Source organism: Pyrus communis, chromosome 10 (assembly GCF_963583255.1).
Source record: "Pyrus communis chromosome 10, drPyrComm1.1, whole genome shotgun sequence".
In the NCBI taxonomy this organism is placed as follows: Eukaryota; Viridiplantae; Streptophyta; class Magnoliopsida; order Rosales; family Rosaceae; genus Pyrus; species Pyrus communis.
The window spans coordinates 860,465-874,818 of NC_084812.1; the positions used below are offsets into that span (position 1 = coordinate 860,465).

Sequence of the window (14,354 nt, forward strand, 5' to 3'; positions counted from 1 at the left end):
TTACAATGTGTGACTAACTTCGAGTACTGACATTGTCATCAAGATCTTCCATTTCCACGATTTTGACTTTTCTCTTTCACTCCATTTAATTTTTTAATTTCAAAATTTAATTTAATAATTTATTAGGTAAACTTGGGGTTTTCTTAGACAAGACGTCCCCAGGAAAGCCCCGATCTTTGAATCTCAGGCCTTCCTCCTTCAAATTTCAACACAAATCCGAAATCCTTATTATTTTACTCTTTATGATTTTGTACAGAGATTTCTTTACAAATTTCGATACCGGATCAAACAGAGGCAATCTCAAAACCCTAACCCTAGCTTCGTCCCCATTTCCCCCTCTGCACAAACAGAGATTTGATCGGAAAAATCAGGTAAAATTAGGGGTTTTATACATTTTTCCATTCTTTGCAGCCACTGAATTTTCTGTGATTAAAGATTCCATCTTTATGGATCCACCATTTTTTTCTGTAAGCATAGTTATTGTATAATCTGAGCATTTCTGTGGAGCAATATTTTGGGGTCAGATACAAAATGCGATCCGAAACCCTAGCCCTAGCTCCAGCTTTCAATTTTTTCCCAAATCTCAAACCCCCACACAAAACCCTAGCTTTCCACCAAATTTCAGTCCTAATCATCACCTTCCTCGCCTATGCTTCCTTCCATGCCTCCAGAAAGCCCCCAAGCATTGTCAAGAGCGTGCTTGGGCCCACAGTTCAGGCCAATTGGAGCTCCGTCGACACGGGGTGGGCTCCCTTTGATGGTCCCCGGGGCACCCACCGGCTAGGAGAGCTTGATCTTGCGTTTCTTTCCGCGTATTCGATTGGAATGTACTTTGCAGGGCATGTCGGTGATCGGATTGATTTGAGGTTGTTTCTTGTGTTTGGGATGATGTGTAGTGGCATTTTAACGATATTTTTCGGGTTAGGATATTGGTTTGATGTTCATGTATTGGGGTACTTTATGGCGGTTCAACTTCTTTGTGGATTGGTTCAGTCGATTGGGTGGCCCTGTGTGGTGGCTATAGTGGGAAACTGGTTTGAGAAAGGGAAGAGGGGGTTGATCATGGGGGTCTGGAGTTCGCATACCTCGGTTGGAAACATCATTGGGTCGGTTGTGGCATCTGGGGTCTTGGAATTCGGATGGGGTTGGTCCTTTGTGGTGCCCGGGGTTTTGGTGATTTTGGTTGGGATTGTGGTGTTTTTGTTTCTTCCTGTGTGTCCAGAAGACTTGGGGTTTGAGTCTCCGGTGAAGGAGATTCAGATGAATGTGGAAGTTAATGGCGTGGAGAATTTGGAGGAGAAAGTAGAATCAGAGGAAGCAGGGCTTCTTGGATCAGAGACTGCAGATTTTGGAACAGAGAATGCAGATGCCGATGCAGACACAGGTTCTTTGGCTGCAGTTGGGTTTCTAGAGGCATGGAGGTTACCAGGTGTGGCGCCATTTGCTTTCTGCCTCTTCTTTTCGAAGCTTGTGTCTTACACTTTCCTTTATTGGTTGCCCTTTTACATAAGGCACACAGGTACTTCCTCAATTTAGATTTGTATACATGATTGCAATTGAATTCTTGGGATAGTCTTGTGATTATTGTAGGGTTCATGCAGTCATGCTTCAGTTTTAAGCGACCACCTTCATTAATCTTGTTGTATTCATTGTGAGTTTTGTTTCACCTTGCAGCTGTTGCCGGCATGCATTTGTCACACAAAACTGCTGGGAACCTTTCAGCCATATTCGATATTGGAGGAGTCTTTGGTGGAATTTTAGCAGGATTGATATCTGATATGCTTGAAGCTCGAGCTGTAACCTCAATCGCGTTTTTGTTACTTTCGGTTCCAGCCCTTGTTCTCTACTGGCTTTATGGAAGCCTATCGATGGTCGCCAACATTGTTTTGATGTTTCTTTCGGGATTGCTGGTGAATGGCCCTTACTCACTCATCACAACAGCCGTTGCTGCTGATCTTGGTACGCAGACCACGATCAAAGGAAATTCCCGAGCATTAGCCACTGTAACTGCAATCATAGACGGAACAGGTTCTGTTGGGGCAGCTCTTGGCCCGCTTTTGGCCGGGTATATCTCCACGACGGGGTGGAACAACGTGTTTGTTATGCTGATTCTTGCTATTTTCTGTGCAACTTTGTTTTTGATTCGGATTGCGAGAACCGAGATTAAAGGGAAATTGAATGAGGGAAAATGGTCTTTATATAGCCGCATAGGAGGCACACAGTGATTGAGATTTTCTAATTTCTTGTCATACCACCAAAGTAAGTAGATTTTAGGCAGATCCATCTCTCTACGTTTTTTGTATCTCATTGTTTTGTTCCACATTCATTATTCTTTTATTTTTTTATTTTTTTTGGTCAAACGATAAATTTTGTTAGATTAGATGTTTGATTAGCTACTCGGCATTTCAGTGTTAGACATACTCCACAGCAGAATAGGATTGCAGAGAGACTAAATTGGACCATGCTCGAGAAAGTTCATTGCATGCTATCTCAAGCTAAGCTGCCAAAGAGATTTTGGGCAGAAGCTTTGAGCTATGCATGTCATGTGCTTAATCGACTACCATCGACAACATTGGAGGGTATAACACCCATTGAAGTGTGGTCTAGAGAACCAGCTCGGGACTACAATAAGCTACGAGTGTTTGGATGCAATGCCTACTTTCATGTGAAGGAAAACAAACTGGATCTATGAGCCAAGAAAGCTGTCTTTATGGGACTCAATAGTGGTGTGAAAGGCTTCAGACTTTGGTGTCCCGAGTTGAACAAGATTATAGTAAGTAGAGATGTGACATTCGATGAAAGTCATATGAAATTGAAGGAAGATGTTCAGATGGTGGAGTTTGGGGAACAAGTAATTGTGAATTCACAGCCAAGTAAGGAAGCTGTGGAAGAAGAAAGGCAAGGTGATCAACTTGAACATGAAGAGAGTGATCACGAAGAAGAAACACCATCAGAAGAACTAAAGAAACAAGATGATTGCATAGCCAAAAGGAAGGGAAAAAGAGACATCCTTACCTGCGAGATATAAAGATTGTATGGCCTGCATGGTATATGCATTGCCAGTAATGGAGGCTGAAATTCTCACTAATTTTGAAGAAGCAATAAATAGTGAAGAAGTGAGTAAATGGCATGATGCAATGGACGATGAAATGCTCTCCCTTCACAAGAATAAGACTAGGGAATTGGTGGATCTGCCTAGAGGAAGGAAAGCAATTAGCTGCAAATGGGTTTATGCAAAGAAGGATGGGGTGAATGACAAGAGCTTGGTAAGATTTAAAACTAGGCTAGTGGCTAAAAGATATGCTCAGAAAGATGGAATATATTATAATGAGATTTTTTCTCATGTGGTTAAGCACTTCTCCATCCGAATATTGATTGCCCTAATTGCACAATTCAACCTTGAATTTGTACAACTAGACGTGAAGACTACATTCCTTCATGATAATTTGGATGAAGAGATTTATATGAGACAATCTGAAGGGTATCAAGTGAAGGGCAAAGAAAGATTGGTTTGTAAGCTCAGAAAATCTCTTTATGGTTTGAAGCAACCTTGAATCGGTACAACTAGACGTGAAGACTGCATTACTTTATGGTAATTTGGATGAAGAGATTTATATGAGACAACCTGAGAGGTATCAAGTGAAGGGCAAGGAAAGATTAGTTTGTAAGCTCAGAAAATCTCTTAATAGTTTAAAACAGTTGCCCAGGCAGTGGTATTTAAAATTTGACAAGTTTATGAAGGGTCAAGACTATACAAGAAATCATTATGATCATTGTGTTTACCACAAGAAGTTGAAAGATGGTTCATTCGTGTTCTTGTTAATCTATGTGGATGACATGCTCATAGCCTCAAGCAATATTTCAAAGATAGAAGGGTTGAAGGAGCAAATGAGGAGGGAGTTCGAAATGAAGGATCTCGGTGAAGCTAAGAAAATATTGGGAATGAAGATCACAAGGGATAGACAAAAAGGTTTGGTGTGTTTGTCTCAAAAGCAATATCTTGAGAAGTTGTTACAAAAGTTTAGAGTAACAAAAGACACTAAGCCTGTAGGAACTCCATTATGTGCTCACTTCAAGTTGAGCAGTCAACAATGTCCCAAAACTAATGAAGAAAAGATGAAGATGGATGGTATTCCATATGCTAATTTGGTTGGAGGATTAATGTATGCTTTGGTGTGTATTCGTGCTGATATAGCACATGCAGCGGGAATTGTTAATAGATTCATTAAGTCAAAAAGGTATCTGTTAAAGTGTAATTAACCCGACCTAGTTTAATTCATGAACTCAACTCGGTTATCCCATTATCTTAATAACTATCCAAACCATGAATGAGATATTGTTGGATCATCATCCAAGAACTGATTCAGATGATTCCCATCGTTAAATAGATTTTCCCTGGTGCAACCTAAAAGCATTGTTGAGAACCAATGGAAGAAAATACGTTTAACAGTGGAACCATATATGTGAGGCAAGTTGGTTTGACATGAAAACAAAAGGTGAAATTGTCCACTTAAAAGTCACACATTATTGTTTAGGAAATATGTCAGTGCGTCCATTCTTCTTAAGATAACGACAAATCATGGCCGGCTAAGACCTCATTTTCAAAGATCTCCTCTTGTAAATCAAATGTAATTTTTCTTGAAGGTAAATCTTTGTAATAACCCATTTTGTTACCACCTCATGATATTGTGATTAGAACCGAGGGATGGATGCATAAGTTTCACAAGTGGAATAAGACTGGTGGGCAGAGGGTTAATCGAGAGATTCAGAAGTGGCGCAAACCTGGGGAGGGTTGGCTCAAATGTAACTTTGATGGGGCTTGGAATCAGAATGGTCCCCGGCCGCGCCGCGGCGGCCGGGGGGTGGTGTGGGTTGGTGTGGGGTTGGGGGGCCAGGTGGGAGGGGGAGGGATTCGGGATTCGGGATTGTGATATGAAATCATTTGGGGGACTTCATGGCAGCGGCGCAGGTCCCATTGCGAGACCAGCCTCTGCAATTCACACGGAGTTCTTGGCTGCACGTCAGGCGGTGTTGCTGGTACATCATTGTTGGCCGGAGGTTTGTCAAATTATTTTTGAAGGTGATGCTAGCTTGGTGATGGCTGCTTTGAAGGGACAAGGGGATGATTCTTCCCCCTTAGGGCCTATAGTCAACGATTTGCGGTGTTTTCTTGCAGGATTGTCGAACTCGATGGTCAGTCATGTTCAGCGAGAAGGAAACACGGCAGCGCATCCACTTGCTCGGATGGGCCTTAGTAGTCCTTAGGAGGTGGTGTGGTTTGAGGAGCCATCGGATTTGATACAGGACATTTTAGTTGAGAAGGGTTTGTAATTTTGTTTGGTTATTGTTCATGTGAGGATAGATTTCTAGTTTGTGCGGGACGCTCTTTTCTTTAGATCAGGTTGAAAGTTCCGTTAAGGTTTTTATCGAGGTTTATTAAGCACACTATCCTCAATATGTACGTATTCTTTGTTGCTTAATAAATATTGTACTTTCTTTCAAAAAAAAAAAAAAGAGGAAGAGGTAGGCCACTCTTTCTAGAAAATTAAATACAATTCATTAGTAAATGCAAACTCCCAGGTAGGGAAATTAACTGATAATAGTTTATTAAATGTACTGAAATTTCTCTTATATATTATTACAGAGAATGAAAACATAGTTTATTCATCTTTATTAGTATGTGAAGTTCGAATATCGTGAACGATAAGTTCGATACTGAATTATTTTTTCATTTTATTTTTTAATAGAATTATAGCATTAGAAGGTTAGATAGTTAGTAATTATGTCTCACCTTTTAATTATATAATACCATTGTATATAAAATATCTAAATAAATAAACACCGGCAAGGAAGACTGATGAGAGTCAAATTTGCATCACTCAGTCATTTACCTGGAATCCACTTGCTACTTAATTATATATTAAACATCATTCAGCATGTGAGGGAGACTTTGTTTTCTTTTGGTGTTCGTCCTTTATCTCCAAAATTTGCTCACCACCACTGGTTTTGTTTGCCCATTTTCTAGGGAAGAAAAGGGCACCGGAGGGAGACTTGACTTGAGGTGACTACTCTAGTAGAGAACACCATAGCTAAGGACATCCCGCTATAGATCCAAAGGAAAACACTGGCTTTGTTTGCCCATTTTCTAGGGAAGAAAAGGGCACTGGTTTTGTTTGCCCATTTTCTAGGGAAGAAAAGGGCACTGGAGGGAGACTTGACTTGAGGTGACTACTCTAGTAGAGAACACCATAGCTAAGGACATCCCGCTATAGATCCAAAGGAAAACACTGGTTTTGTTTGCCCATTTTCTAGGGAAGAAAAGGGCACTGGAGGGAGATTTGAGGTGACTGCTCTAGTAGAGAACGCCCACCCAATCTATCACTTTTAGATGAGTTTCAGTATTGCTAGTTAATTAATCAGCAAAAGGTGGATCTCTAATGGGATGTCCTTGGCTGTGGCGTTCTCTTGTAGAGCAGTCACCTCAAGTCTCCCTCTAGTGCCCTTTTCTTCCCTAGAAAATTCAAATGGGCAAACAAAATCAGTGGTGGTGAGCATATTTTGGAGATAAAGGACGAACACCAAAAGAAATCAAAGTCTCCCTCACATGCTGAATGATGTTTAATATAAGGAGACTTTGAATGCGGTTCCTAACTATGAATATTTTTTGACTGAAACCTTGTTGGTTTTCAACTTTTGATTGAAGTCCTTGAAATTACGGTGATAATTTATTTCTATGTATGTTACTGTATTTTTTAAATTGAAAAATGAAATTTATAGTTGTTTATATTAGTGAGATTTTAAATAAAAAATCATAATTTGTGGGATTAAAAATATTAAAATATAAAATATTTAAAAATGAGTACATTTTAAGATTAAAATTTTGAAAAAATTACATGAATGAGTACATATAAGATTAAAAAATTGAAAACATTTTTTAAAAAAGCTAATGGGTATAAACTTATTCTAATTTTATTTATTTATTTTGGAAATGTTTTGAATTGCAAATTAGTTAGACGTTTAATAAAGGTGTAAGTATTAAAATTCTAAATTAATTATTAATTTTTATTTTAAAAAATTATGCAACTGACATGTAAATTCATTTTTACTTTAATGCTAGGAACTTGGATCAAAATTTGAAAACTAATAAGGTTTTAGTCAATGAGCATTAATAACTAGTGACCGGATACTAATTTTTCCTTTAATATATAACTACGTAGCAAGCGGATTCCAGGTAAATGACTGAGTGATGCAAATTTGACTCTCTAATCAGTCTTGCTTTCCGGTGTTTATTTATTTAGATATTTTTTTATACAATGGTATTATATAATTAAAGGGTGGACAAATAATTACTAATTATCTAACCCACTAATACTATAATTCTATTAACAAATAAAATGAAAGAATAATTCAGTATCGAACTCATCATTCAAGATATTCGAAAATAGAACTTCACATACTAATGAAGATGAATAAACTATTTTTTTCGTTATTATGATAATATACAAGAGAAATTTCAGTACATTTAATACACTATTATTAATTAATTTCCCTAAATGATATCTGGGTGTTAGCATTTACTAATGAGTTGTATTTAACATTCCAGAGAGGGTGGCCTACCTTTGGTAAAGAAGAGTCGCGCACTGTTTGGAAACCGACGTGTTTGTTCAGTAAACAAAGCAACTTATCTTCATTAGACACAACCCAATTGAAATGGTACTTTGATATTATTTCCTCTTAAAAACTAACTTGGAGGATAACTTGAAAAATTAAATACAATCTTTAAGTCTCATCATGTATGCTATCTTCAGTTCTCCAACACTGATATATTTTTTTTTTCTTTTAGGAGAAGAAAGACAATGAGTTGATGATCAAGGGTTTTTTTTTCTTTTAAATCTCATTGTCTTTCTTCTCTTAAAGAAAAAAAAAATATCAGTGTTGGAGAACTGAAGATAGCATACATGGTGAGATTTAAAGATTGTATTTAATTTTTCAAGTTATCCTCCAAGTTAGTTTTTAAGAGGAAATAATATCAAAGTACCATTTCAATTGGGTTGTGTCTAATGAAGATAAGTTGCTTTGTTTACTGAACAAACACGTCGGTTTCCAAACAGTGCGCTACATACGAGCAGTAGCAACTGCTTTATATAACCCACTGGCCTTTATGCACGCGCACATGCTCATGCAGAAGATATTTTTTGAATTACGGAATGCTACGTGTGACTTACATATTTTAAATGTATTTACATGAGTAAATTGACAAAAGGAAAGTCAAATATTTGAAGTAAATGAATAATCTTAGATCATGCTAGAAGAAACCTCTTATAAACCAATTAAAGCAACTGAATCCATATAATAAAATTGATCTCTATTGAATTTATATTAAGAATAGAGAAAATAATATTTAGTAAACAATTGATTGAATCACATTATTGCTAACTCATTGTGAGGCTAAGCCCACCCCCCTCTCCCTTAGTGTAGATAATATCATTTGTTAAAAAAAAAAAAAAAAACAATCATTTGACAACTAATTTAGTCACATTATTATCTGTGTGCGAAAGACCTTTTTTTATAACCGGCATTACACACCTCTTAAAATATTTTGAACGTGTTTGAAAATAGAGAAAATAATATTTAATGAACAACTGATTAAATAATATTATTGCTAGCCTATTGTGAGGTACCAATTACTAAAAAAAAACTGCACAAAAAAATTAATTATTAAAAAACATTGTTAAAATGACGAAAATACTCCTGCCACATTTGATGCATTATTTTGGGTTGTTTTTGAAATTTTTTGTTTGAGAGATATTTTTGTCCAATTATTTTTAATGAAGCTTGTGACACCAAAAAACACTATTTATTAGGCCATTGACTTTATATATAAAGATAAGAATAGTTCAAATCAACAAGTCCACTTGAATTGAGGATAATCCTGACAAACTTCTAGTCATAAAATTCACACGCAATGCTAGTGCAGTGGAACAGAGCTTGGTTGCTGAAAAATCAGCAGCAGCTCCTGCTGTTCACCAATCATAGATAGATACGTGTTTAAGTAATTAATTTTTTAATCATAAATTGGACACATGTCCATCTACGATTGGTGATCAACAAGAGCGGCTGCTGATTTTTTCAGGAGCCAAGTTTTGTCCAGTGCAGTGTTAGCTATTATATTAGAGTAGAAGTTAGGGTACGTTGCCACATCCCCAAAAGTTGGAATACTCTTCTTATATATTGAGTTTGAGTCTCCTCTTGACCATTCAAATTAATTTAAAGTAGATTATTATTAGAAAGAAATTATTCACCAATTTGGTCCGCTTGCAATTAATGGTTTATTTTTTATTTTTAGTTTTACTACAATTAATGTTACGACACTAAGTTAGACTTTAAAGGGAGAGAAGTTTGAACCCAAAAATCAGTGGTTTGACAAAAAAACTCTCCACCACTTATGGTTGCAACCAGCAGTTAACACCTGTCTGAAACATTTCTTCTTCATTTATCTTATTTAATTGCTATGCCTCAATTCAAACGAATATTAAACTACGGGCAAACATATATAGTTACTAAATAAGTATTGAGAGGAAAAAATGTGTTTATTCGTAACCAATTTTAGTTGAATCTCACCTCTGTGCAACAGTAAAAAATATAATTGATTAATTTGATACATATAACAATATTAAGCGGAAAATTACCGTTTATAATTTTTTTATATGAGAAGTGTCACGGAGATAATATTTGCGTACATCGTATGGATGCACCACCTTATTTGCCTACTTGTGATACAAGTATATTTACACGGTAGAAATTTCATAATTAAACTATTTATTTTCATAATCGTTTATTAAATATCGTGTGTATGTGTAGAAAAAACAATCAAATTTGAAATTGTTTAGTTGTTAAGCGGGTGGAAAAGGTAGTGTGGAGATGCAAGCATTGTTCATGTTATGGGCCCTTGCAGACCTTTCATACTACAATTTTGGTGTATCAAACAATCAACTGAAAATATGAGTATACCTCTTAGAATTCAATTTTCATTAACTAAAACCCATAATTATAAATTTTTCTAAAAAAATCCAATGGCTAGGCTCCAACTAAGAAATATCCATAATTAAGTATGACTTGGCAAAAATTGGTATTTTTGGATGTCTAAATTACCCCTAATATCATTGACTTTGGGTCTATTACCTGTTATCTACATTTATTTTATATTATTTCATACAATTAAATGTTTTGAAATGTTTATGCAGATTTGGAAAAGAAAAATTTTAGTGTCATGATTTCAATGCATATTAATAACAAAAATTACATGATATTAGAGTTTTGATTCCTTATATAGTTGTTTTCACATTTATGTAAAAATGAGCATTTTTTTTCCTTTTCAAATAATTGTAACAGGTAAATTAGTATTTTTCACAAATACACAAATGTTATTTTATTCAAAATTACCATTGTTTTACATATATAAAATAACAATATAAGTTCTAGGTAAAATAATACGTGCAAAATAATTTACCTACATAATAAATAAATATTGTTTGATTCAAAAGTTAATTAAGTTATTTGCATACATATATAATAATAATAATATCAAAACGTGCCTAACATATGTAATAATACATGCAAAATAATTTACCTACAGAATAAATGAATGCTGATTGATTGCAAACAACACATAATAATAACAAATGTGCCTAGTATATGTAATAATACATGCTAACTAATTTTGTCACATCCCGGCCCGGGGCGGATCACTTCCCGGGCCCGACTCCACTACCGTAGCACGATATTGTCCGCTTTGGGCTTACCATTCCTTCATGGTTTTGTTTTTGGGAACTCACGAGCAACTTCCCAGTGGGTCACCCATCATGGGATTGCTCAAGCCCCCTTCTTGCTTAACTTCGGAGTTCCTACGGAACTCGAAGCCATTGAGCTCCCAAAAGGCCTCATGCTAAGTAGAGATGGGAATATACATTTAAGGATCACCCCCTGGGCGAAGTGGGATGTCACAATCCACCCCCCTTAGGGGCCCGACGTCCTCGTCGGCACACACACGGCCAGGGTTAGGCTCTGATACCAATTGTCACATCCCGGCCCGGGGCGGATCACTTCCCGGGCCCGACTCCACTACCGTAGCACGATATTGTCCGCTTTGGGCTTACCATTCCCTCACGGTTTTGTTTTTGGGAACTCACGAGCAACTTCCCAGTGGGTCACCCATCATGGGATTGCTCAAGCCCCCTTCTCGCTTAACTTCGGAGTTCCTACGGAACCCGAAGCCAGTGAGCTCCCAAAAGGCCTCGTGCTAAGTAGAGATGGGAATATACATTTAAGGATCACCCCCCTGGGCGATGTGGGATGTCACAAATTTACCTACAAAATAAAAGGATGTTTTTAGTCAATTGATTCAAAGTTAATTAATTACCTATATTCTACTTTAAAATATAGGTAATTTATTTCACACAGATATAATAATAACAAAATGTGCCTAATGTATACATGCAAAATAATTTACCTACAATGATTGTCAAACAAATATAAGAAATGGAACAGATGATGATAAGACAAGTATAAAGTAGATACTTTTGTAATTTACCTACAAAATAAATGAATGTTGATTGATTGCAAACAACACATAATAATAACAAATGTGCCTAGTACATGTAATAATATATGCAAAATTATTTACCCACAAAATAAAAGGATGTTTTTAGTCAATTGATTCAAAGTTAATTAATTACCTATATTCTACTTAAAAATATAGGTAATTTATTTCACACAGATATAATAACAACAAAATATTCCTAATGTATACATGCAAAATAATTTACCTACAATGATTGTCAAACAAATATAAGAAATGAAACAGATGATGGTAAGACAAGTATAAAGTAGATACTTTTGTAATAATAAAGCACTTATTTGTTATAATTATGGTGGATAATTAAATTCATCAACATAATTCGGGTGTTGTGGCACAATTATAAATTTTTTGAAAATATATAGGTTTATTTGTTTACATGACAGTTTATTTCAAATTTGGGTTTTATTTTGAGTGCTACTACACCCACCCCTCAATGCTATCTTTTCACGCACCTCGTATTCTCACCCATCATAAAAAAGTTAAAAACACATAATACTCTTTTTACACCCACGATTATTCCTAGAATGTCCTTGATACATTTTTTTTCAACTATTTTCCTACAGAAAACAAAAATTGAAATTCAAAACCACGTCACCCGACCCAATTCGATGGCAACCGCCTTCCCACCGCCAGCCAACTTTTTCTCTCTGGAAATTTGAAGGAAGAGAGGGCCTTGACGTGGCCTATTTCAATGGGAATGAGGAAAATGAGCGACATTCTCGGTCGAATCGATTGACTGACGCATATGACGATTGACTTTCCAGGTTTCCACTATAAAATGGAGCAAAGCATTTGCGTTTTTTCCCACAGAAACTAGATCAAAAGCCTTTAATTTTGCCCTACAAAGTACTGCACTGGAAACAAAGTATACTAGCAAGTTGTTTTATAGGAGACAAAATGGGAATGGAGACGCTAGTTCTCATTGTGGTGGTTGCGATGGCTATGTTTATATGCCTTCCCTTCGCAGCATACGCAGACGAGGGAACAGCCACTTATTATACACCTCCTTATGTTCGTAAGTATATATTTTACCATTTTCAATGTATGATCACAATCTAAATTAGTTCCTCATTGAGAAACTGGTGTTCTGTACACTGCTAGTTTTGCCATGGTGAGGAGAATTGGTGGCTCGTACATAACTTACGATGTTGATACTCCTATTGGTATTAATTCTTATGTACGTACCAGTCGGCCTTCGGAGCTCGTTATTATCTTTAAACCGATCAATCTGAAATAACGTACAATTTTTAGGGTCCAAGAATAAGATAAAATTATATTCTAGTCTGTCTAGAACCATAAACATCTTATGCTCAACAAACATTTTGGTACATAGATATATGTATGTATAGAAGAATTCAAATTTTGAGTAGTGCTACATTTACAATCTATTTGTATTACTCTAATAGAGGTAGGGCGCATTAACAAATGTAGATCCAATCACATTTAGAGAGATGATAGAAATAGATGGTAAGAATAATTTACCTTTTGTGTATATGTAGTCATATCATTTTGTAATCGTGTAAATAAATAATCAATGTTAATTAACCCGGCTTATTCAACTACTCGTGTCGAAGAACTCAACTCGTTTGTAAATATGTTGTGATGTTTAGGTTAACCTTACCCATATATCTTGTATTGTGACATGTAAACCTATGACTAATTTTCTGTATCTTTTTATTTATTTATCTAAATCTACTTATTCATGTTAATTCTAAAATCACATTTAACTTGATCAAGAACCCTTAAAAAAAACCATTAAAAAATTTAGCTTCATAATTACATAAATGTCATACATTGCATACTAATATTTGGAGAAGTGAATCAGATTCTGCATATAATACTAGTAAACGTGTTGATCGTGTCAAAATTTGGGTTACCGAGTTTGGCACTAACCCAACTCGTTTATTATTGATTGTGCTTAGGAGATCATTTCATATTCATTTTTATATGCCAAAACTGGCAACATATATGCATGCCCTTAATTATGCATGTATTGTTTGGTGGACGTGCAGCATCCTCGTGCAACGGATACCAAAATGATGGAGTGATGATAGCGGCAGCAAGCGATGCCATTTGGGGCAACAGAGCTGCGTGTGGAAGACGCTACAGTGTGACATGCATCGGAGCCACCAACCAAGGTGTGCCACAGCCTTGCAAGGGGAATAGCGTTGTCGTTAAAATTGTGGATTACTGTCCTCCCGGATGCCGAGGAACCATCGATCTCTCTCAAGAAGCCTTTGCTGCAATTGCTGACCCCAACGCCGGAAAAATCAAGATTCGTTATACCCAGTAAGCGTGCGCACACGTGTGTGTGTGTGTGTGTGTGTGTGTGTGTATACACACCAATCTATATAATTTTTTTTTTTCCTTTTAGTTAATAAAATTCATCATAATTAACCTCAGAGTATGAATTGATATTTTATTTCGTCTCGGTTTTGTGGTGAGTATGCAGGGTTTGAAGCAAGCACGCTCTCCAAGAATGAATAAAGTAGTCATTTAGAATAAGAGGGTTATATCATATGCTCCAAGGACCACTTGTAATAAAACATATTAAGTAATTGTGTTTCACAATTTCAGACGTGAGGAGCTGATGTTATGAATAAATGTGTGTTTATATATTCAAATAAAGAGTTTAAATATTTTTTTTTATTGTACAACATCTGCATGCACTTTCTCGAATATATATATATATATATATATAAAGTAGAACTACCCA

At 36.1% G+C, this 14,354-nt stretch overlaps 2 protein-coding genes across 3 annotated transcripts; both read left to right on the top strand.

Moving 5' to 3' along the window:
• Positions 1-84: 84 nt before the first annotated feature.
• Positions 85-2,344, top strand: LOC137747509 (putative glycerol-3-phosphate transporter 5). Of its 2 annotated transcripts, none has more exons than XM_068487634.1 (2): positions 85-1,429; positions 1,675-2,344. In XM_068487634.1, exons 1-2 carry the CDS (start codon positions 532-534, stop codon positions 2,223-2,225), a joined length of 1,449 nt encoding a protein of 482 aa, XP_068343735.1. In that variant the 5' UTR covers positions 85-531; the 3' UTR covers positions 2,226-2,344. The 2 variants fall into 2 exon arrangements, with proteins under 2 accessions (XP_068343735.1, XP_068343734.1); XM_068487633.1 differs by having other exon boundaries at positions 89-1,519.
• Positions 2,345-12,460: 10,116 nt separating this feature from the next.
• LOC137748904 (EG45-like domain containing protein) lies at positions 12,461-14,253 on the top strand. Its single transcript, XM_068489097.1, has 3 exons — positions 12,461-12,653; positions 13,651-13,927; positions 14,091-14,253. The coding sequence occupies exons 1-3, from the start codon at positions 12,536-12,538 to the stop codon at positions 14,095-14,097; spliced, it is 402 nt and encodes a 133-aa protein (XP_068345198.1). The 5' UTR covers positions 12,461-12,535; the 3' UTR covers positions 14,098-14,253.
• The last annotated feature ends 101 nt before the right edge of the window (positions 14,254-14,354 follow it).